The sequence below is a fragment of the Fistularia commersonii genome, chromosome 16, assembly GCF_037954325.1.
Source record: "Fistularia commersonii isolate RoL2024-O1a breed Wild chromosome 16, RoL_Fcom_v1.0, whole genome shotgun sequence".
Taxonomy (NCBI): Eukaryota; Metazoa; Chordata; class Actinopteri; order Syngnathiformes; family Fistulariidae; genus Fistularia; species Fistularia commersonii.
Window position 1 is genome coordinate 1203296 of NC_141299.1, and position 24100 is coordinate 1227395.

The window sequence follows — 24100 nt, forward strand, 5'->3', positions numbered from 1 at the left end:
TCCTGAAAATGTATCTTACGTTTATTAGAAATCCTGTTAAAAACAAACATATTCAAAAGATTGGAAATCACATTTCAGGTGGAGGTGGGGAGTTTCCATAACGCCGGCTAAACAAAGTCAATAATTATGAAACACACACAAGTGTCCGTTATATTTGTTCTTTGGTACATTGCATTCCGCTTTCCCCGCGCGTCTCACTGAAAGCCACGGCTGCCAAAAATGTCCATCGGTGTCCTCCGTCGCCTTTACGTGCAGGACAGAATAGTCTCCACGCAGTTGTAGGTCCAATCCTGATGGTCGCTGAGCGGCATGACGTGCTGGCACAACTAGCGGAGAGAACATGCACCGAATCAAAACAGCACGGAACAGAAACCTCATTTAGATACGGCGATACATTGTTATTATTTGCATAATATGATACTGATGGTTAAGAAGAAGCCTCTCACCATCTTGGTCCTGGCGGGCACCTCCACAGCGAACACGCTCATCCCCCTGCTGCTGCAGCAGTTGCTGCTCTGCTCATTGTTCACGTGAATTGTCACTTTCTGGTTGGACTTTTCCAAAAAGGAAGAAGGGAGCAGTTAGTAAATTGACTGGCATGAGTGATTTTACACAGCTAAGCCTTGGCACAGAGGACTGATTAAAATGCAGCATTATATTCGTCAAATAACGTTGATTCATCAATAAGTAAACAGAGATTTTACATTTAGACAAGCCCATTCTAGTGTTCCAATGACAGGAATATAAAATAACTTTGCAAATCAACTTAAAACCCCTGCAGGTGAAGAAGCAAATCAGTGAAGCAGGCCATTGAGGATTTGGACCGTTCTTTGAGAGTGGCTCCCGTTGCCGCGAGAATGGAAACAGACATTGCATTTCAATGACTGTCCTTTGTCGAGTCTTTTGACTCCAAGTCAAAGGAGCTCTCCACGGCATCAAACTGCCACGCTCGGATACAGCGGCCGCCGGCTTGGGATTTATTCGCGGTTGTTTCTACAGGACCGTTTGGTGGTTCTTTTGACACCGATCAGCGGTTCATTTACGGGTGGACGTGAAATTTACCGCCCTCCTGTGGTGACCAGGACACATGACGGGTTTAAAAGAGCCACTTGACAAGGTTTCATTATGCGAGCTGGCGGAGGTGTGTGTGTGCAGGAAATGACCCAGATGGGGCTCCTCGAGGCCCAGGCTGGGAACGAGTGCCTCCTCAGACGTCCTTCTGTTCATTCACTTCTAGCTGGGGACGTCACAGTGTTACGATTCAAAAACTCGGTAACATCACCACCATCACTGGTAAATCCCGATGACCTTCTGATTTTCTTATAAAATGGGAATACTACAGACTAGAGATGTACTGTACCTTTAAGAACATTAATGCATTCATTATCTATGGAGGTTTGCAGTCATCCATGTCATGGTGAATTGTGGAAATCATGTCGTGGCAACTGGACTTGAATTTCTTCACTTGATGTTTCAGCCCTCATCCCAGAGGATTCCTCAGTTCTGATGACCTGTGTGGAGTTTCCCAACATTTGGGCGGGTCTAGTTTATGGTGGCTTGTAAATGGAAGAGTTGATGGGCAGAAAGGAGGCCTAAAGGTTTCATTATGCTAATGGAGATGTTGTTCATTGGGGGCAAAGGAGCAACTTTTGAGGATTGGCTTGACTGGAATCCCAATCCAGGTCATCACCAAAAGGAATCCCAATCTAGGTAATCCCCAAAAGTTGCTCCTTGGTCCCCAACGCACAACATCCTCATTAGCATAACAGCACCGTTGTCAATCATCTCGTCCATTTACATAACAAGTCACCACAACCCCGGTGGTTATTACAGGTCAATAGAACTGAAGAAGCCTCCGAGATGTGGGGCGGGATGTCTTCAAGTGAAGAAATTCAAGTCCAATTGAAGATTTGGACAAGCATTCATGATCTACATTGCTAATCCTGAGGTCGGGGTCACTGAGGGGCCGGGGCCTATCCCAGCTGTGATTGGGCAAGAGGCTGAGGGTCACTCTGGACCAACATCCCATTTACACGTCTGGACAATATAGGGTCTCCAGTGAACTTTCTGCATATGTTTGGACTGTGGGAGGAAACCTGAAGAACCCCACGCAGACACAGGGAGAAGATGGAGACTCCACACAGAAAGTAATCTGACCAGGGACTTTTTGGCTGCGAGGTGGAAGTGCTAACGGTTGAGCTACTGTGAAGGAGTATCACACGCACATATCCCTTTGCTAACTAACATTTTGCTGCCGCTAAATGAGGCCCCTTGAAAACTGATGACATCATTCCTTTGGAGCTCTCCCCTCCACTCCAAAGACATCGCTAGCGATAAGAGGAGGCCTCCTGGAAATGCATTGCCGCCTACCTTATTGGCAATGAGCGACGAGATCCTGTGCTCCCCGCGGTAGGTGTAGATGAAAACGTTATCCTGTCCCCTCAGCAGCTTGGCCCCCGTCCTGGCTGTGATGGACTTCTGGACGGCCTGGTTGAGACGTTTGGTCCCCGAGTCCAAACTGAGCGGCTGCATGGACGGCTGGCAGCCTTCGCAGTGAACGTCGATCTGAAAGGGGCAAGCCTGACCGCGGAGGGAGTGCGCCGTTATTAGCAAAAACACGCTAACTAACAATAGCGGTTTCAAGCCAGCAGACTTGGGTTTTGCTCTCCTCCTCTCACCTCCACGAGCTCCAGAGCTCTGCTGTAGCCCATGGCCTCCAGGGTGACCCACAGGTCGGCGGGATCTCCATCTCTCTCTGTGGCCTCCATCAGGTTCAGCTCCATGAAGCCCTGTCGGGTCAGCTGGTTCCTCCTCATGTCAAAGTTCTCTGTCAACGTAGATGTAATAAATAATGAAAAATTAACGTGGGCTCCAGTCAGCAGTCAGCCACATTGTGGGTACAGTTTACATAAAAACACAGATCCTTCAAATGAGAGGATTCTGATGGGCTTCGCCTCGTTGAAGAAAATGCAGCACCAGGTCCAATTTGTGCTATTTTAGCACAAATCATGATTCTTTCCCACCCCTAACAATTTTGTTGTCAAATCCATGGCGAGGAGCCGCTCGACACCACATTGACAGGTTGAATAAACTCTCAGGAGAAACATCTCGGCCTGCGGCTCCGGAAACGCTGCCTGAGGTTCACGAGGAGCAGAGCGGAGGGGAGTTTCCAGGTGGACGGGTCAAGGATTTTGACTCAAACATTATTCAAAGTAACTTAATATGACATATCAGACATCAGATCCATAATGGAGAGAGTTTACATGCACATATTTATCGCTGGGATGTGCTGCTCTCACAGTGATCAGACAAACAACCCAGATGAAGCAGTTTTGCGCTCTTATTACGTAAATGCACTCAGAATCAGATCTACTTTATTGATTCCCAAGGGGAAATTGCTTTTGGTTGCTGCAGCTCCGACTAAAGAGTGCCATAATGCATGAAAAAATGTAAAAAATAAAAATATCAAGCTATATACAAATGTATATACAAGTATGTAAATATATATACATGGTATTGTTTTTCCAAATCTTGAACACTGCTGCTTAAACAACGATGGGGCTAGTTTATTGGCCTCACACCGCCAAAATATTTAGTCTCCACGCATCGGAGCGATGAAATGACAGTGAAATTCCGAGGCCGTTCAATTCTAACACTGAGGAAGACAACCTTAACGGTTCTCGTGTGCAAGAGGAAGACCAAGAAGGCGATCAGCTTGAGTAGGACAAAGCGGGGATAGAAAATGGATGGATGGATGGACTTTACCATGTGTTATTTATTATTCATCTTTTTCCGCAGGTGTCCAGGTTGTAACATCAGATATTTACGCTGAAAAAAAATGTTTTTGACATGGGCGGCCTATATACGAACACATAGATTAATTTATTTTTAGCCAGTGCGGCTTATATTCAGGTGCGCTCAATAGTCTAGAAATTATGGTAAATATACATATATATATATATTGTTGCAGTTTATTGCACCAACTAATGGCCGCTTTTGCTAATTCATATCCGATTAGATTTTCATACAATCATTTATCCGGTCATCATCTACACAAAGGGGCTGAGGCCTATCCCAGCTGTCGGTGGACAAGAGGCGGGGTTCCCCCTGGACCAATCACAAGGCCACTTACAGAGACATACAACCATTCGCTCATTCATTCAGGGGATCGAATCCAGCCCATGGAATAAATCTACAATTTGACAACACAACGTGACTCAGAACTTACAGCAGATGGCAGCAATGCGGATTCTGGGTCTGTAAATATCATTTTTACTTATTGCTAGAAATGTACCTGCTTTTCCATTGGACTCGACATCCTCATCAGCAAGATGTCGTACTGTCCATTTTTCAAGAGAAAAGTGGACGTGGAGAGTAGGCTAGAAAAATTGACCAATTCTTATTTGTTCCATGAGGTTAATGTGAAACGTGTATGTTTGATGTGGATGCAAGTTTCAGTGCCACTATGAGACTCACCATGGCAAAAAAATACAACCAAATGCACGGAGAACTGACAAGACAGAACTGCTGCATAGTGTTGCACCGAAATTGCACCGAATCTCAGGTTCGTCATGTGTTTTTTTAAGAAGAAGTTAATTGAATATAAAGATTTTTATATTTAACCTTTACACTAAAACCAGGGAAAAATTAGGACTTTGTGTTACTTCTAGGTAATTATGGTATGATTTTAATGGTCGGGCCCTGTTGAAATCAAATTAGGCCGTATGTGGCACCCAGACCAAAATGAGTTTGACATCTGTAACTTCGGGTCTCCAATGAAGCACCCGACTGCAGACACAGGGGGAACACGGAGCCTCCAACCTTCTCGCAGCAAGGTGGAAGCACTCACCCCTGCGCCATTATGCCGCCCGCATTGTTCCTCCATGTCGACGTTTCCTTGTGTCTTACCTTTGCACACGGCCCAGGCATCCTTGTCACATTTCTCCCCGCTGGTCCTCAGCTCGAAGAAATTGTACTCCTCCAGGCTGAGGAGGCCGTTCCCATCCAAGTCGATGATGTCAAAGATGTCGGACAGCGCCTCCCTGCGGCCGAGATGGGAAACGGGGAGGAACGTGAGTCGGGACAGAGAGCTGCGCCGCCGTCGCCCTGCGCCCGGACCGATCACACACAGCCCCTGTTCATCAGGATTTCCAGCTATCCATCCATCAGTACGAGCGACGCTGCCCGGAATCTGAGCTCCTCAGGCCAGTTTTAGATCCCGATTGTTCTCCAGGATGCCTGATGGTCTTTCCAGATGGCAGACCAAGAGAATATTAACTGCGGGAATGTGTTTTATTACACGTTCGACGTATATGGCAACCGTGCGCATGACTGCTTCAACGACATACGCACACACCTGAGCTCCCTGGTGAGGTCCAGCTCTCCGGTGTCGGTCTTGTAGACAAGTTCAACGGGTTTACTGGTCGGACTCTTTCTGGTCCTTTTCTTTAATCTGCAGCCGCTGGAGAAGGGGAGCAGGTAGTATGTCCCCGCGTTCAGCTCACCTTTCCAAATGTACTTCTGGAGAAGAGAGGACGCAGTGCGTAAAACACACATGCGGAAAGAGCGCTGTACATCCATCATCTGCATTTCAAAACTGATCTCTTCTGGATTATTATTATTCACTGTCTTGACTTGAGCAGCAGATATGTGAACGGAGCTGTGTTTGAGTGTGCTGTGAGGAGCCATCCAGCCATCCAGCCAGGAGAGGAGAGGGGCGCGTACCTCTTTGTCTTTGGACTCGGTGAAGCACATTAAGGCAGAGTCCTCTTTGGTTTCCCCGGCAGTCATGACGAACAGCGCCGTGTCCACCATTGTCCAGGGCGCCGGCTTCTCTGAGGAACAACATCAGAAAGCTGAAAGCTTTACGCTATAAACAGACCGCCTATCCTCTTCTAAGTCTTTTCCTTTAAAACTCCCTTTCATTAATCTAAGCTATATGGCCAAAAGTATTGGCTCACCCTTTCAAATAATGGGAAACCGAATGGAATCCATGGCCACAGGTCAATAAAACCAAGCACCAAGGCAAGACTGTTTTAACAAACATTTGTGAAAGAATGGGTCATTCTCAAGAGCTCAGTGAATTCCAGCGTGGAACGACAGTATGATCGGATGCCACCTGTGCAACAAATCCGGTCGCTCCTAAATATTCCACAGTCCACCGTCGGGTGTATTAGAAGAGCATGGAAGTGTTTGGGAACAACAGCAATTGAGCCATGAAGCAGTAAGTAAACTTCCGGAGCGGAGTCCGCGGATGCTGAGGCGCATAGTGCCAAGAGGTCGCCAACTTTCTACAAACCTCCAAATTTCATGTGGCCTTCAAATAAGTTGAAGAACAGTGTGCGGAGAGCTTCATAGCTCTCATCCTGGCTTTCCATGGCCGAGCAGCTGCATCCAAGCCACGCCACACCAAGTGCACTGCAAAGCATGGGATGCAGTGGTGTAAAGCACACCGACACTGAGCAGCGGAGTCGCCTTCTCCGGAGTGCTTCTCCATCTGGATGAGTCTGAGTTTGGCGGTTGCCAGGAGAACGCTACTAGTCGGACTGCATTGTGCCAAGTGTGAAGTGTGGTGGAGGGGGATTATGGTGTGCAGTTGGTTTTTCAAGTTCCAGTGAGTTCCAGTAAAAGGAGCTCTGAAAGCTTCAGGATACCAAGACATTTTGGACAATTCCATGCTCCCAGTTTTGTGGGAACAGTTTGGAGCTTGCCCCTTCCTTTTCCAACATGACTGTGCACCAGTGCACAAAGCAAGCTCCATAAAGACATAGATGATAGAGTCTGCAGTGGAGGAACTTGACCAGACTGCACAAAATTCTGACCTCAACCCGATAGGACACCATTGGGATGAATTAGAGCAGGAACTCAGAGCCAGGCCTTCACGTCCAACATCATCAATGTGCCAATGGAAGGATTGGTCAAAAATTGCCATAACCACACCCCTGAACCTTGTGGACAGCCCTCCCAGAAGAGCTGAAGGAGTTCTACTAGCAAAGAGTGGACCCACATCATATTTGACCCTATGGATTTGGAATGGGATCACTTCAGTTCATATGCAGGTCAAGGCAGGTGAGTGAATACTTTTGGCCATATAGTGTATGTCCGGGCGCGTTTACGTGCAGACATCTATATGTGGCAGAGCTTTGACCAACCTAGATCTTCCAGCTGTTCTGTAACTTACTGACATCTGCACACATAATGCGGTACTTTGTGCCTCGGTACTTGTTGCGATCCCGTACTGAGTGATGCAAGTGGGATACCAGGTATGCGTCTGTGTCCGACGGGTTGGATGCTCATGTAGACAGAGGCCGTGTGCGGCAGGTGTAGCTGGTACTGCAGCGAGCTGATGCTCCCGTCTTCCTCCACAAAGAAGCAGCCCCTCACAGAACTATGACTCCACTCCTGAAACGAATGAAAACAGCGCTTACTCAACGATGGAGAGTCACACATGTAACAACACATTCGTGACCTCTGTTTCATATTAAACTGTCTGCAAAGTTCTCAACAGAGAGAATTTAACCCTTATTTCAGAACTTGTCATTCTACTGTGGTGTAACATATTGTATATTTTAATATCTAAACATAAGATGTGTTTGCTCACTCCATACCCGCATTCTAGCCTTTTTTCAATTACAGCGGGCTCCTTCACTTTAAGGACAACTTTTTCAACAGTGCGCGAATGCTTCCACTATCTTCCAGCAGGCAGACACTTTTGGATATCGGCAACCATCAAACACAGACGAAATTTACGGGTTTCATTGGAGCTAAAAATCATTGTACACTCCCGTGACCACCATCCCCACCATCCACAATGGCCTCAAAAGCACCAAGCCCGAGTGGAGAGATTAGCCCGAGGATGGCGTGTCGGAGACCGTGACGCAAGCGTAGCAAGGGGGTGGGCCACACTTCTCAGACTCCTAAACAGCTGACACTTCTTGCACTTGTAGCCACTGCCCATTTTAGCTGCACTCATCCCTGCACCTGCACTTTGTGATTTGCACACCAAGCTGCACTCAAATGTCTTATTACGCTGCCATCTTTCCATTGCAATGTTCATATTCATATCTCTAATCATATCTATAATAATGTTTACATTCTTCCTATCAGTAAATTTCCAAATGCAGGGCAGACAGCAAAGTATGAATTTCACTGTACAGGGAAACACATTTCTACACTGTCCATGTGACAATAAACGCTTTGAATCTTCAATCTCTTGATTGGCATTGTCGTTTTTATATGTAATCAGAGGTCTCTGGTAAATCCCACATGAAGTCGCAGTGAGCGAAGAAAACAATGAAACCATTCACCCTCTCATCCACACAACAAAAGCAGAACTACAACCAATCACCCTCTCATCCACAGCGCAGGGTTGGCGTTCTGATGACCCCTAGTGGCCACAATGAGACACCTTGGTCCAAAGCAACATCTGGGCATCCGCTATGATCCCATCAAGGGCTAACACAATAGTTTGTCATTCATTCATTCGTTCATTCCTTATCTTTATGGCTGGAACCTATCTCAGCTTTCATTGGCTGCTAGGCAGGGTCCGGCCAATCACAGGGCCACATGTAGAGATGTGCATCCATTGACCCTCTCATTCACTCGGACAATGTAGTATCTCAATATCTCCATGAAACTCACTGCATGTGTTTGGACTGTGGGAGGAACCTGGAGAACCCTGAAGTTAACGGAGGAACATGGGACCTTCTGGCTATGTAGAGGAAGCGCTGACCCACGTGTCAAACTCAAGAGCCACGGGCCTTGAGTTTGGGGCACGAAGTGGGGCACGAAGGGGCACGAAGTGATGGCATCCCGCCATTAAACTGCAGTGTATCCACATCAACATGATTTTCAACAAGTGGAATTGAGAAATACAAATGATCCCTAAATGTCCAAGAAGAGAAAAGTTAATGCAGATGGAAGGCTGTTTCAAGAAAGAATACATGTTTGTGCTTCAGGAAGAAAAAGCCTCATGTCTTTTGTGTTATGAGGAAGCGTCGGTTGTCAAAGAGTACAATCTATGTCGGCATTTTGACACAAAACACAGAACTAAGAATGCTAAAGTTCCAGAAAAATAACAAATTGTCCAAGAATTAAAAGCCATTAAAAACTACAATGGCTGCAGAACATGTTCACGAAAGCCGCATCCAAAAACACTGCAGCAGTGAAAACCAGCTTTGTAACAGTGTCAGGGTTCACAGCTGATCCCCGTTGTAATCTGCGCCAGCTGCAGTAGATGCCGCTAATCGAGATCCCTATAAAGGGCAGCGGCACTCTCTGCCTGGCGCCGGGGGATTGTGGTCTTCATGGATTACTGTGGGACCCTGCCACGACCCGGACCTCACCCCTGCCAACTCGGACCTCACCCCTGCTATGACCGGACCCCAGGTAGGACCTCCTTTCCCTTCCCGAGTCACGGCCGGGCCCAGACGGCCGGCGTGACCTCTGTTCCCTTCCCGAGTCACGGCCGGGCCCAGACGGCCGGCGTGACCTCTGTTCGCTTCCCGAGTCACGGCCGGGCCCAGACGGCCGGCGTGACCTCTGTTCCCTTCCCGAGTCACGGCCGGGCCCAGACGGCCGGCGTGACCTCTGTTCCCTTCCCGAGTCACGGCCGGGCCCAGACGGCCGGCGTGACCTCTGTTCCCTTCCCGAGTCACGGCCGGGCCCAGACGGCCGGCGTGACCTCTGTTCCCTTCCCGAGTCACGGCCGGGCCCAGACGGCCGGCGTGACCTCTGTTCCCTTCCCGAGTCACGGCCGGGCCCAGACGGCCGGCGTGACCTCTGTTCCCTTCCCGAGTCACGGCCGGGCCCAGACGGCCGGCGTGACCTCTGTTCCCTTCCCGAGTCACGGCCGGGCCCAGACGGCCGGCGTGACCTCTGTTCCCTTCCCGAGTCACGGCCGGGCCCAGACGGCCGGCGTGACCTCTGTTCCCTGCCCGAGTCACGGCCGGGCCCAGACGGCCGGCGTGACCTCTGGGCCCGGCCGTGACTCGGGCAGGGAACAGAGGTCACGCCGGCCGTCTGGGCCCGGCCGTGACTCGGGCAGGGAACAGAGGTCACGCCGGCCGTCTGGGCCCGGCCGTGACTCGGGCAGGGAACAGACGGCCGGCGTGACCTCTGTTCCCTGCCCGAGTCACGGCCGGGCCCAGACGGCCGGCGTGACCTCTGTTCCCTGCCGCAACCCGTACTGTTGAGGCCCAGCCTCTGCCGTTCTGTCTGCAACTCGTCCTGTCTGCATCCTGTACTGTTCAGTCTGCCACCCTGCCTGGGGCCCGCTCCGTCTGCAATCCGTACGGTTGAGGCCCAGCCTCTGCCGACCCGTCCAGTCTGCAACCCGACCCGTCCAGTCTGCAACCCGACCCGTCCAGTCTGCAACCCGACCCGTCCAGTCTGCAACCCGACCCGTCCCTCTGCCGTCCAGTCTGCGACCCGTCCAGGCTGCAACCCGACCCGTCCCTCTGCCGTCCAGTCTGCATCCCGACCCGTCCAGTCTGCATCCCGACCCGTCCAGTCTGCATCCCGACCCGTCCAGTCTGCATCCCGACCAGTCTGCAACCCGACCCGTCCCTCTGCCGTCCAGTCTGCATCCCGACCCGTCCCTCTGCCGTCCAGTCTGCATCCCGTCCAGCCTGCATCCCGTCCAGCCCAGTCTGCAACTTCAACCGAATAAAAGCGCTTTCCACCCATCTCTGTCCCGAAGTGTGGTTCCCTGCTCGAGTCCGCCCCAGCACATCGTGACAAACAGAGTAACTAGTAAACTTTTTTTTTAACATCTATGCAAATGCAATGTATCATTTTGGATTTGAATAAGTAATTTAACATTAATGAGGAGTTACATTTTAGATTACATTTAGTTATCTGAACTGTTAGCGTTACATGTGGCCATTTGAGGGCAACCATTATGCTAATGCAGCCCTTGGTGAAAATGAGTTTGACAGCCCTGGGCTAACCGCTACGCCATCATTATAAAAACATATAATTATCTAATGAATAATCTTCATCTCCAAGCAAGTAAGTAACTACAAAAGTCGTGGAGTTGAAGTTCACAGTAGTTATTAAGTGGAAATACTAATGTTATTTACTAGTTCTGCGTTTATTTATTTTCCTTTCCGGCACAGCTGTGAGATGGTGTGACTGAGTTCTGTGGAAGACTTTGATTCAGCTACCGGAGATGTTGTGTGACGCGGCTTCGCTCCGCGTGTCCTGATACATTTTATTATCCATGGTTTCAGTTCGCTATCATTTCATCTCCACAAAGGATGATAAACACAGTTTTGCTGCGCCATGGCAAAACGCATTTATTCACTCGGCAGAAACCCAAACTAATTTGCTGCTCCTTTTGAGAAGGTTTACTCTCATGACTGTAAAAAATATTTTGGCATGAAAAAGTGATTTAGGGAGTCAATCACAGAAGTGGGGCAGCTCTGTGGAGGATCTTCACAGCGACCCCCAATTATTCAAGTGTTTTATCAGAGCTCGTCAGCAGCGCTGCGCTCGTGCTGATCCAGAAGGGGGCAGACATGTTGCACTGGATTTCCCAGTGACGGCCAGGAAGCGCTGCAGATCTACCTCACAGACCTAAGATGGCAAATTGGGAGTCCGTTTGACGTTTCAACAACCACCAGCAGTTTGAAAGCTTCTTTGTTGCTCCAGGGAGACGGAGAAAAGCCGCCATTCTGACGTAGTGATAGAAAATACAGCTGACTTGGAGCAAAAACATCAAGAGGATGGTTGAGCGACAGTGAAGTGGACTAAACCGGTGTTTCCCAATCTATTTTGAGCCTCCGCACATATTTTACATTCGGAAAATCACAAGGCACGCCAACGAATAAATGTCAAAAATGTTTTTAATGAAATAGAATGAAACTGTTGTCTCAATTTACTTACTAAGTGAAATCTGCCCCTGTTTGGTTGAACACAAAGCTGATATTCTTGCAGGAATTGAGAGGAGATGCAGCTGCTGAAATAGCTCTATTTGTCAGAGTAGGGAACTCCTTAGCAAAAGTCACCCAAATATTGTCCAAAGGTAGCTCAGCAAATCTTCCCTTTAGGCCACAATTTTGTCTCCGTTCAGTTTTTCCTCCTGTTCCTGCAAAGTCATATCTTTTCAACCTTCAAAAGTGAACCCAAACGCAATCTAACTTTGATCGTATCGTCTTGAGCTCACCATTTTTTTTTTTACTTTCTTCTTACTTCTACTCGTACTCGGGCCTTCATAAGTGACAGAATGTTCTTCAGGACAAGAGGGTCCTGATTGAGTACTTCTGATATTTATCCACCGTCTCACTGGAAGCATCACTAATTCCTCTGCTGTTTGAGCAGCAGCAGGTAGACACACAGGGTCATTCACTACCTGTTGCCATCAAGTGGGAGAGCATACCAAGACACATTATTTGCCTTGAATACATAATTTTTGGACCAATCAGGCGAAAGTGGCCATTTTTCCACAGCGGTTGGGAAACACTGGACTAGACATCCCTTCGGGAAATATCAGCAAGGTGGACGAAAGAGAAGAAAAGCAATTTTCAGCAAAGTGTCTGTGTGACGTTGTGCGAGGTATTGGTGATTGGACCACGCCTGCTTAGGGGTTCACCTGGGAAATATGAAACGAGGGGAGGATTGGACACCTGCTGCGACCCTGTGGGGACAACTTCCTGCTGACAGACGAACATGTCCTCTTCCTCTTCTTCTTCTTCTTCTTCCCCTTTTGGCTTTTCCCTTCAGGGGTCGCCACAGCGAATCAACCTTCTCCATCTAAGCCTAATCTCTGGATCCTCCTTTCTCAGACCAACTACCCTCATATCCTCTCTCACTACATCCAAAAGATGCAAACATCACGGTCCATGAAGATTCCTGTCGAACCTCATTAATCAGACTGTCCATCACCACTGCAAACAAGAGGGGGCTCCTAGCTGATCCTCGATGGAGTCCCACCTCCACCTTGAACTTCTCTGTTACCGCCACAGCACATAGCACCACTGTCTCACAGCTAGCATACATGTCCTGCACCAGTCTACCATACTTCTCTGCCACTCCAGACTTCCTCATACAATACCAATACCCCTCTTGGAACCCTGTCATATGCTTTTTCTAGGTCTACAAAAAAAAACATGCAGCAGACAGACGAACACATAATCCCAAAAATACACGCAAGCGGTTAGCAAGGGGGTCAACCAAGTACAACTCTTGGCCTATCACCTCCAACATGGACCTCCATGGGAGCGTTTACTTTCAAATCACCGCAGCACCTCACTGAGAAGATTCCCTTCAGGCTACTTTCACGGAAAACGCTGCTTATGCAACAAGCTGAGTTTGGATTGATAAATATCCAATACAAACAGATGTCGTTACATCGGTCACAACCGGAGAAACTAGATTTTATAATGCTATTGATCGTCATAAAGCCCTGACAGATTTGGCTCCCAATGGAAGGCGGGGTCTTTTGACTCCCTCTGACATTGGGAGGTCTCCAGATCCCCGGACGTGACTTTTGATCTTCAGTTTGCTTTTATCGACTGTTCGTCTTTGTTTTATCCGCTGTTTTCATTTTCGTTATTACTGCTAGGTGGATTTAATCTGCACAGTTATGTGTTGTTATATCGCTGGGTTGACTTCAATTATTGCAGAGCCATTTGCAACATTGTTAAGCAGAGAGCTAAGCCAATAAATTCTCATTATTACTACCATTCAATGCAGGACGTAGGACTCAAGTAACCGGGGGTCTCACATCTTTTCCTAAAAGATCCAAAAAGGGCTTCTCACCTGTAAATCCAAAGGCTCTGGTATTTTGCAGGCCTTGTTGCTGGTGGGCGTCATGGTTAAGGAGTTGGACAGGGAAGAGCGCCTGTTGCGAGCCGAGGAGGGACGAGAAGACGGACGGCTCTCTGCAACACACACACGAACACACACACACACACACACACACACACACAGAAAAAAGAAAATGTACAGCTAACATGACATATGTTTGCAGGTGACATTGTGATCTGTCGTGACAGCAGGGAGCAGGTTGAGAAACATCTCGAGAGGTGGAGGTATGCTCTGGAAAGGGGAAGAACGAAGGTAAGTCGCAGCAAGACAGAATATATGTATGTGAATGAGAGGAACCTGGGTGGAATGGTGAGGCTACAAGGAGTGGAGATCAAGAAGTTGGAGGATTTCAAGTACTTGGGGTCAAGAGTCCAAGGCAACGGAGAGTGTGGAGAAGAGGTAAAGAAACTGGTTCAAGCAGGCTGGAATGGGTGGAGAAAAATGTCAGGGGTACTATGAGATAGAAGACTATCAGTCAGAATAAAAGGAAAGATGGAGTGGTGAGAAAAGTGGTGAGACCAGCGATGCTGTATGGCCTAGAAACAGTTACAATGACCAATAGACAGGGGGCAGAACTAGAGGCTGCAGAGATGAAGATTGTGAGGTTCTCTTTGGGAGTGACCAGGATGGATAGGATCAGGAATGAGTCCATCAGAGGAACGGAACATGTTAGATGTTATGGAGAGAGGGTCAGAGAAGCCAGACTGAGATGGTTGGGTCACTTACAGAGGAGGGATAGTGAATATATTGGTAGACGGATGCTGGAATTGGAGGTCTAGAGGAAGGGCAAAGAGAAGATTGATGGACGTCATGAGAGAGGATACAGATAATAGGGTTAGATGGAGAAGGTTGCTTCGCTGTGGAGACCCCTTAAGGGAAAAACCCAAAGGAAAAAAAGAATTTGTCACAGGGGTGCAGGACATGTATGACCGAGACAAAGTGATGACTGAGATGGCTTGGACATGAACAATCCCCTGTTCATGTCCAAACCATGTTGAAGAAACATTGGGTAGAAGGTTGCTGAAGGTGGAGCTGCCAGGCGGGAGGTCTAGAGGAAGACCAAAGACGAGATTTAAGGACATAGTGAAAGAGGATATGGAGTCAGTTGGTGTGAGAGAGGAGGATACAGAGAATAGGGTTAGATGGAGGAGGTTCATTTGCTATGGAGACCCCTGAAGGGAAAAGCCCAGACGAGAAGAAAGAAAGAACACTAATGTGACATGATTCCAACCGTAGCACCAAAAACAGATGTGAAAAGTAAAAACTCATTAGGTTACAGAATATGACATCTCAAAAAAAGTTATTTAGACTCTGATGGGTTATAAAAACAGAAGAGCAAATTCAAAGCCAGAAGTTAAAAATGAATCCAGAAGTGGTTTTCCAAAAAAAAAAAAAAAAAAAAAAAAAAAAAAAAAAAACACCCCGACACAAAGCCCCTTCAAGATTCCTGGAAGTGAACAGAAACCCAGCCTGATATTCGTGCAGGGATCACACTTCCAAGGTCAGAGGGGAAGAAAGAGCCTCGTGAGTTTGGAGGAAACACATTAATGATGGGAATTAAAACCTCCTGTGTAAACCCCCCCTGAGCATGAAGAGCTCCAAGGATTTGGAATATCTGATTTATTATAATTTTCATCAAGATATGATGAGCCCACATTATAAGTTCAAGGTGGAGGTGGGAGGTTCACCAGAGATCTTCTCCGAGACCCCTCAAGGTTGCAGATAAGCTGACAAGTGAGATCTGACAGGAACCTTCCATGAAGTTTGCTGATGACAGTGCGATGTGTATTGAGAGCAGGGAGTAGGCAGAGGAACATCTAGAGGTGTGCAATGGGTGTGTGTGAGATGGTACCAAGGTGAGGCTTCAGTGGGTAGAGATGAAGAAGTTGGAGGAGTGAACAGTTCAGCACAATGGAGAGGGAGGAGATGAGGTGGATATGATGTATAAGATAAACTTTATTGATCCCCATGGGGGAAATTCCTTTGTCACAGCAGCATAACAGTTATAATGTCAGAAATAATAAAAAAAATAAAAATAACAAAAATAACAAAAATTAATAATAATAATAAATAATTAGAATAAAATAAAATAAAATTAAAAAAAACTTAAAGAGAGAGACTCGGGTGAGAAATTCATGTCTCCCTTTCTTAAAAGCCCATTCACGTGAGAGAGGCTTCTACGTTTCTGAGAAAGTTCGATCTCTCAACCTCAACCAGCTTCCAATTAATTGCGGAGGCATTTGAAATCGCAGATAGCATAACAGCGTGCTCTCCTCGGGAAATTAATCGAAACCAGAAAACATCAATTCACTAATGAGCGGTCCGATTGTTCCCTGGGCCCGTGGAAAATCAAGATGCAAAGCGACGTGATAGGCGTGCAGGCAAATTACGATCCTGAGAAACAAATGGGGCCAGTGTGATGGTATTTGTCATGGATTTATTTTTACATTGATGACAGCGTTTTAATCCGGAGCGCCAAAGTGCGGCCGCAGTGTGGGAGACGCACTGAAACGTGACCCGAGGAGTGCAGGGTCCGCATCGAACGGGACTGCCTTTTTATTCTGCACGAGTGGTTCCTTCTCGGAGGAATCAAACGACCAATTATCGCAGGAGGACAATAGCGGCTATTATTCATCGGCATCTCATCAGCTGTTTGGGTTCATACAGAAAACCCTGCGTTTACCTCCGCGGTGCCGCTTCCCGCTGACAAATGACGGTCCAAATGAGCAGCCCAAACTGTTTTTAGCTTCTAAGAATAACCCATTTAGCATGTGTGATCACGTCGCATTTCATGTCGGCTCCTTATTAAAATGTAACAGGTATAAATCAATACTTGGGAGAGGCGCAATAATGTGATAAGCCCGACTGCTGTGCGGGAACTCATTTGTTTCGGCGGCGGCGGTGGTCGACCGGGCCCTCCTCTCAACCCGCCGTCAAATCCCTCATCATCTCCCCGGTGAGAAGTGGTGGAATCCTCCGGATCAATAATATGAACATAGACTGACCACTTAAATCAACCCCATCCATCTTCCCGCCGAGGGCCTGTCCTGGGCTCGCTCATCCACGGACCCTGATCTTATCGTCCCTTCTGGCGCCCACAGAATGAAGGTGCAGTATTTTACGGGAAAAAATAACTAAAACCTACTGGTTCAATAGCCGAGGTGGCAGTAGGCCGAAGTCTGACTTAGAGCCAGCTCTTGTTTGTTTAAGCAATGAAAACATATCTTTTTTTTTTTTTTTTGGCACCAGCTGTCTCCCCGCCAGCCAGAAGCCAGCGTCTCCTCCTGACGTATAAAGAGCTTTTGTCAATCTGGTAATGGCAGAGGATTAGCCGAATCGCAGCGCTTCACATCCTCCTCCCTCCAAACAAGCCACGCTAATTATGTGGCCATTCTGATGAATGGACTGTATAAATTCGGTTATTTGTCATTGGGGGATTAAAAAAAAAAAAAATCGATCAATTCCAAAGCAATTAAAATGAACCAGTGATAGGTTTTGGGCCGATCCGATCGGAGTGACTAACGCCGACAAACTGTCGTACCTCTTTTGATGATGGAGTCAGAATCAGCCCGGGGCACTTCGGGAGGCTGAGGATGGGCTGCTGCCGCCGCCGCCGCCACTGCCGTTGGCGTCGCCGCCACCATAGCGGGCTTCGGGGGGCTGTATGACTGGCTGCCAAAGTTCTGTCTCTTCAGCTTGGCATCAGCGTCGAGCCTCTCCAACGCTGCCACCTGACACTGCTCGGCTGTAGACACGAGCAATCTGCAGAACTGACAGGAAAGAGAAGGCGGCGATAAGGGGATAATGCATAAGCATTTGTTTTCGGCATATGACAACGGAAGAAGACAGTCTGGAGGAAGTCATGAGACAGTGTGGTTTCGCAAAGTTGCGGATTTATTTGACACTGACAACTCTTTTTAATCTCCGACTCCACTCCAAGCGCGTCCACCTCTGGAGTCTCAAGAGAAATCATGAGGTCTTCATAAAAATGTCCAAATTGACGGCTACAACCAATCTTTGCCACAAATGTTTCAGCAGAAATCTAGTTCATCCAAAATTTTTGCATGTTATCACGGGTTAAGCTGGTTAGAAGCTCTGAACGCACAAAGGCCAAAGTGGCCGTCAGGATCGCACATGTGACACTAGTAAAAGTGAAGAAGCGAAGGCACAAACGTACCTCTGTGTAATAAAACTTGCCGTTCTTGTTGACATCGGCTAGTGTGAAAATGGCCGCCACCTCCTCGGGGGTCATCTTCTCTCCTCCCTGTAAGATTCCAGTTATTTACAGCAACTGAAACATTTAATGTTGGAACCTAAAGTGGCATTTTAATTATTTTAATGGACAAGAAGAAGCACACATCATCTAGCAAAGCGCTTAAGAGCAACTTTTTTGCTCCAAACACATCTACGTCAACCCAAACATTCGAGTATAATCAATCATAACAAAGTGAAATGTTCTGAAATCAAATAGTACGTTATAGTTTTAAAAAATGTATTATATTTTTAGTAAAATTTCAATGGGAAAAAAAATCAAATTACATGAGAATTACTTAGAAATTATCCCCAGAACAAGAGTTTTGGGGATTTTGGGGATGATGGGTATGATTTTGGGGATGATGCATCTTACATTTATGAGAGCTTTCTCCAGGTCAGCCTGGGGGATGAAACCGTCCTGGTTGACGTCCATCTTCTTGAAAACCCTCATCAGCTCATTTTCCTCCGTGGCCTTCTCACACTTGAGGATCTCGCAGAAGTCGTCGAAGTTCATTTTCGACGTTCTCGGGGTCCAGTATTTGTTGAGGGTGGCCTGGGATGGATTTCTGCCAGCCTGCTGAAGAACTGAGACAAATTGGAAAAGCATGACAGTGGACACTCACTACTTTGCGGTTCGGCTTTCGCAACCTCCCTACTTGGCAGATTTTTTTTTTTGTAATTCGGTTCTCGCAATTTATTGACCTTTAGCAGCATTTGATTTTTTTTGTGATAAAATACCCATATTCTTGCCTAAGAAGAAAAAAAAAACAGAAAAATATTGTAAAATTAAACTAAAATTTATTTAAAAAAAAGAAAAGAAAAAAAAAAAAACAAAAAAAAAAACGAGATCTCCTTTGCTAAATGAAGATACCAAACATTGCGGACTCCTGCTCCTACCCTTGTATCCACAGGAGATCTCATATGGAATAACAACACGTTGCCTCATAAACGGCCAACATCTACCCAAAAGTCTGGTATAAACCCAAAGCTTAGCAGGATGATGCTGAAAAGATAAAACTTCTCGATATGTTAAAGGAAGGCAGAAGTTTTGCTGAACTCGCCCACCATTGCAGCATCAACCAATCTACAGTTCCTTACATTAAGAAAGGCGAAGCAAACATTAGGAAGACAGCGACCTTAAGCTTCAGGAAAACGGGAAAACGGGTGATGACGAGATAAAATAAATTCATTGTACAAATGGCAAAAGCTTTGGCAAAGGAACATTGAGCAATTCGCAAACCATAATAATTTACTTTACATTTCATAAGATTTTTAATTTACAAATTTATTATACATTTTATATTGTATTTCAATGTTTATTGTACATTACAATTGTTTAGTGTACTGTACAAAAGTGTAGGAAGTGTAATCCAGGCAACGGTGGGTTGATAACAGTTTGCGGGAGGTTGGTAAAGGATTGAGTGAGGTTCATTGAGGGTTGATATATCTGTAAATAGCATCAAAATGATCACGTCTCTACTTCACCTCTACTTTCATAACTCCCACAAAAATCAAGGGTCCACTCCATATGGTAGATTTGATCAGTAACAACGTTTTTCTTTTTTCTTATAACTTTTGCTGAATTTTAAATGTGCTTAATGGAGAACATCCAAAACAGACATGGAAATAATTAGCTTTGGGGTTTCAAATCAAACACCTCGTTTTTACCTTGCCTGCAGGTTTGATGGGCACAATATCGCCTTTCCCCCAGAAAACTCTATGAACTTCACATGTAGGGTTATTGTTTGGGAGCTGTTATGGTTTTCTGAGCATGCAAGGGGTAAATCTTTGAGCAACACAAAAAGAAAGCAACAACAACACAGCTTTTACGTCAGCCGTCGTCACAATCTGACATGTTTATTATTTTCACCTCACGTCAGACGTCGGTCACCTGACCTCTGCAGGCCGATATGCAGCCTGTTAGAATGCATTTACAACGTGGTGATTATATATTTGACACATAAATATAAAGCGTGTGGCCTTTTTTGCACCCCAGACGTTTACTTGCACAGAAAGTATGACATTAGTCGTGGTCGGACGATGAAGTGTCAAACACACAGGAGTTATTTGTCGTGCAGGCACTGATGCCCGGGTCATCTTACCGCGACACAACTGCTGTTTCGAAGAGATGTTGGCCAAACTCGACCTGAAAACAGACAGGTAGGCTGCTCTGCACTGCATGTAGAAAGCCTCCTCTTCTTCTGCAGCCAGGGAGGACTCTTGGAAATACATGTTTGCGACGTTAACCTAGCCGTTACTAGCCAATAAAAAAAGAATAAGAAAGCAGCCGCAAATGCCAACTCGCCAAATCCTCAGTTTGATTTTATTATCCCCGCCCTCATCTTCTCATTGCAAAGTCGTCGTTGTTAGAAGGTGAGGAGCTTGAAATGAACATCTCGATTTCAGTTTTGCACCGTCGCGCTAACACCGGCGCTATGGGCCGCCTGTTGCTAGGTAAACAAAAATCACATCGGTGCTCACATAAAGCGACCCGGAAGAAACAAATGTTGGTCTTATGACCGAAGTTCCGATCCTAATTTGACCTTATTTTTCAATAAAGCAAAATACAGGTACCACCTACAATATTTTGGTTTTGATTTCTAATTTTATGATAAATTATGTTGCTGTCGCGTTTATTTTCTAGCGATAAGCAAAGGGGCGGAACTGTATATACTCTGCCAGTTGTGTTTTTACGGACCACTTATGTCGGCGCAAAGGCGCCACTTTTCGAAGTTTGTTTTTGTAAAACTGTTTGTTGCTCGAAAACCAGCTAAGGAATATTGGTGAGTATTCGTTATTCTTCTTGTATATTGTTATGGGGGTAAACTAAGTTGGTGAGGGAGAATATGGGGTTTTACTGCATGCTTTATCGATATTGTTACTTGCCAAGTCTTCACGTTGTCATATTTAATGACGGTCTCGTCTGTCTACTTGGTATTTAAGTCAAATACGCAGTTCATTCCCCAGAATGAGTTAAATAATCTATAAAAAAGACTTCTTTATAAAAATGTCTCAGATTAAACATTTTTCTTTTTTAATCAATAACGGACACCGCTTTTGATAGGGTCAACACGGACCTGCCCATGGATAAAGCCAGTTATGTAAGTAAATAAATGGCCTGCCTGAGAATTGATGGAAATGACACGTAAAGACATGTAGCTTGCAAGTTATATTTACCATGACCTTTTTTTGTCTTTCCAATATTAAATAGAATCTGCATTCCCAAATACTTGGGTCCCCAAAAGCCCCACTACGTTCAGCACAACCCAAAGGCTCTCAGACGGGTAAGTTGCAAAGTGGCGTCTTTATAATAAATCCTAAGGGTCAGCTGGACCTATTGTTATCGTTCAAAACTATAAATATTTTCAAAGACATCTCAATTTGCATTTTAAAAAAATCTATATTACTTTTAACTCTTGTTAGATATCCAGTTTCGCGTATATAGTGTATTTGTGCTGTAAATCTGTGTGTGTGTGCGTGTGTGTGTGTGTGTGTGTGTGTGTGTGTGTGTGTGTGTATTATATGACGGATATTTTTATGTGTCATTAATCAACAGGCAAGAGTAAAGTAAAGAAATTTAAAGACGCCCCAAAGACAGAGTTGGAAAAGTAAGTATCAAATCAATTAAAAAGATGAGACAATGTCCTTTTTTATTTGACTGTTTTTGTCCAAAGGAGGTTTGGGTAATAACTTACTTCAATATATTTCACTGTTTAATGAGAATTAAGCCAAAGATTTAAAGGCTTACAGAGAAGTCTATTTTACGAGTGCCTATATTTCTATTGCCACATTTTCCTGATGGTCATTATGACATATCAGAGTTTAACGACAGGAGACATGGAATGACTGAGATTCATCATTGGCCAAATTATCAGTGATTTACATAGCACTAAAAATAGTTGTATAAGAGTCACTTAACACAAGAACCATTTCCTTAGCCAAGGCAGACAGTGGGTGTCTGTCCCATCTATCAAGAAAAGCATTAGTTTTTAATTTTATAGTGGTGGCAATAATACATGAGCGCAGTATGTGGTAGAATCGTTGTTTTTGGGTCCCCTTAAAGCCCACCGGACACGACTTTTTCTGGGAAATGCAATTGTATTCAGCGAAAAGGTGCTCCCCTAGAGTGTATGAGTAAAACAAATACAACACAAAAATAACAGAACACAATGGAGGCCATGTTCAGCAATCAAGGAAAGGAATATCTGAGAGACAAGACTTACCATGGCACCACTTGTGCATTACCTGCCTCCTCATTTGGATTTTAAGTCTTAATTCAGGCCTATCCAGCACACTTGTTTAGCCATTTTTAAATACCATATAATATTACCCCTTATACAAGGGAGCCTGTACCCGAGACAACCATTCACTCTCTCATTCACATGTCTGGGAAACTCTTCAGTTAGCATTCTGCATGTTTTCGCATTGTGAGCGGGAACCTGAGAAATACCCATGAAGTCGCGAGGAGAACACGCAAACTCTTAACACAAAGGAAACAGAAGTGGTGTGTGTGTGAATTCTCATTCAGCCCATGTTAAAAGGTGGGTCCGGTAAACACACTTAACCGTATGTCTTCTCACTCCAACACTGGGCCGCTAGCATTGTTTACCCAATGTGTCATTTTTCATACTGGGAAATCAGCTGTGAGCAACTGATTTTCTCAAATTTCTTTTTTTTTTTTTTTTTGGGAATTTGGTTCTCACGATTTATCGTTCTTGAGCGTTGCCATAAAATAACCATATTCTAGCCTAAGAAGAAAGAAACATTAAAAGATATAATACAATTCATTTTATAAAATTAATAAAATATGAGCTCTCCTTTGCTAAACAAAGATACCCAACATCGCAAACTCTCGCTCAAACCATTGCAAGATCTCATACAGAATAACAACACCCTCTACGATGCCTCCTAAACACCCAGCATTTACCCAAAACTCTGGTAACAGAAAATACTTGAGAATCGCTGATGTACAATTAAGTGCAAAGGTCAATAGGTCATACCATGATGGTATATGGTGCAATAGCAGCATGATGGTTTTCTCAGTGTCCAGTAGAGAGGTGAGGGGGAGAGTTCAACATGTCTGGGGTCTCCTTACCACGTCCGTTCATTCAGCGAAGTACATTTCTTATAATAAGCCCTCCTCTCCTTTCGCAGATTGGACTCGGTGCGATCTAAAGTGGAGAAGTCGTTGGATGCATTCGTCAGGGCCAGGAAAGAACTGGAGGAAATACTCGTGAGGAAGACCTTTTTCTTTGCTCCTTAATCTTAACAATAGGCCGAAACGTCTCATTAGGTCTCCCTTTTCTAAATCATCACATCTTCAGATGGAGACACGATGGCTTCTCTAATGGATGCTCAGCCATGACATGGCTTTTCCTTTCTGTGTGTGCGTGCGTGCGTGCCTGTGTGTGTGCGTGCGTGCGTGCCTGCATGTGTGTGTGTGTGTGTGTGTGTGTGTGTGTGTGTGTGTGTGTGTGTGTGTGTTTGTCCTTCTAATTCTGGCATCTACTTTCCCGCTCTTCTTGGTGAGTTGTTGGGTATAATCTGGCCTCTGTGATTTCCTCTTATTCCAAACAGTCAGTAGAGGGCAGCAGTGAACAGGATCGCTCCTCCTCTGGATATCTTCTTGGCCTGAGGGCTGAGCTGAAGAGACACCGAGAGCTGAGTACGTTTGAATGTTTTTCTGGAAATCACAATTCATCGCTTGCTTTTTTTTTTTGTTCGTGAGATTCGTGTTTTGTTTTGTTTTTGTCTTTCGGGGTCGCCGACCTTGACATCTGTTCTCGCCGTAAATAATCACCAAGGCGTTTGTGTCTTTGCAGCGTCCAGAGTTCAGATGTCTTCGCAAGGAAATGTAGATCACAAGCATCATCGTCAAGGTAATTTTCCCGGTAATAAATTCAATAAGTCAATTACGGCATTGGAAATCCCTGCGCTGTTATGCTTTCACGCCATCAAGACAAACACACCTACCTCCCGGAACCCTGCCGGAATTTTATCACATTTCTAAATCTGAGGCTTTATGCCCGTTAGTTCA

General features: G+C 45.7%; 2 protein-coding genes across 4 annotated transcripts in view; one reads left to right on the forward strand and one right to left on the reverse strand.

Moving 5' to 3' along the window:
* On the reverse strand, positions 1 to 20536 carry efcab7 (EF-hand calcium binding domain 7). Of its 2 annotated transcripts, none has more exons than XM_086161823.1 (13): positions 20166 to 20536; positions 18437 to 18648; positions 17987 to 18073; positions 17351 to 17579; positions 13762 to 13883; positions 7260 to 7401; positions 5725 to 5834; positions 5357 to 5520; positions 4909 to 5042; positions 2679 to 2827; positions 2371 to 2580; positions 447 to 554; positions 1 to 326 (listed from the first exon to the last, which is right to left on the reverse strand). In XM_086161823.1, the coding sequence occupies exons 1-13, from the start codon at positions 20293 to 20295 to the stop codon at positions 246 to 248; spliced, it is 1878 nt and encodes a 625-aa protein (XP_086017949.1). In that variant the 5' UTR covers positions 20296 to 20536; the 3' UTR covers positions 1 to 245. The 2 variants fall into 2 exon arrangements, with proteins under 2 accessions (XP_086017949.1, XP_086017948.1); XM_086161822.1 differs by having other exon boundaries at positions 7239 to 7401; positions 20166 to 20507.
* Positions 19959 to 24100, forward strand: part of itgb3bp (integrin subunit beta 3 binding protein) — a 9314-nt gene continuing 5172 nt past the window's right edge. For both annotated transcript variants that reach the window (XM_086161824.1, XM_086161825.1), the window contains exons 1-7: positions 19959 to 20223; positions 21128 to 21164; positions 21275 to 21347; positions 21620 to 21671; positions 23218 to 23296; positions 23641 to 23728; positions 23886 to 23942. In XM_086161824.1, coding sequence (XP_086017950.1) covers positions 20192 to 20223; positions 21128 to 21164; positions 21275 to 21347; positions 21620 to 21671; positions 23218 to 23296; positions 23641 to 23728; positions 23886 to 23942 — 418 coding nt within the window. In that variant the 5' untranslated portion in view covers positions 19959 to 20191. The remainder of the gene's footprint in view (positions 20224 to 21127; positions 21165 to 21274; positions 21348 to 21619; positions 21672 to 23217; positions 23297 to 23640; positions 23729 to 23885; positions 23943 to 24100) is intronic.

Excerpts from the sequence above, each read along its gene's own strand:
- efcab7 (XM_086161822.1), bottom strand. The coding sequence starts at position 20,295 with ATGTATTTCCAAGAGTCCTCCCTGGCTGCAGAAGAAGAGGAGGCTTTC. Across the intron at positions 13,884-17,350 it reads TGACTCCATCATCAAAAGAG|AGAGCCGTCCGTCTTCTCGT; the intron begins GTACGACAGTTT and ends TGTGTGTTGCAG. Across the intron at positions 5,835-7,238 it reads TATCCCACTTGCATCACTCA|AGAAGCCGGCGCCCTGGACA; the intron begins GTACGGGATCGC and ends GTTGTTCCTCAG.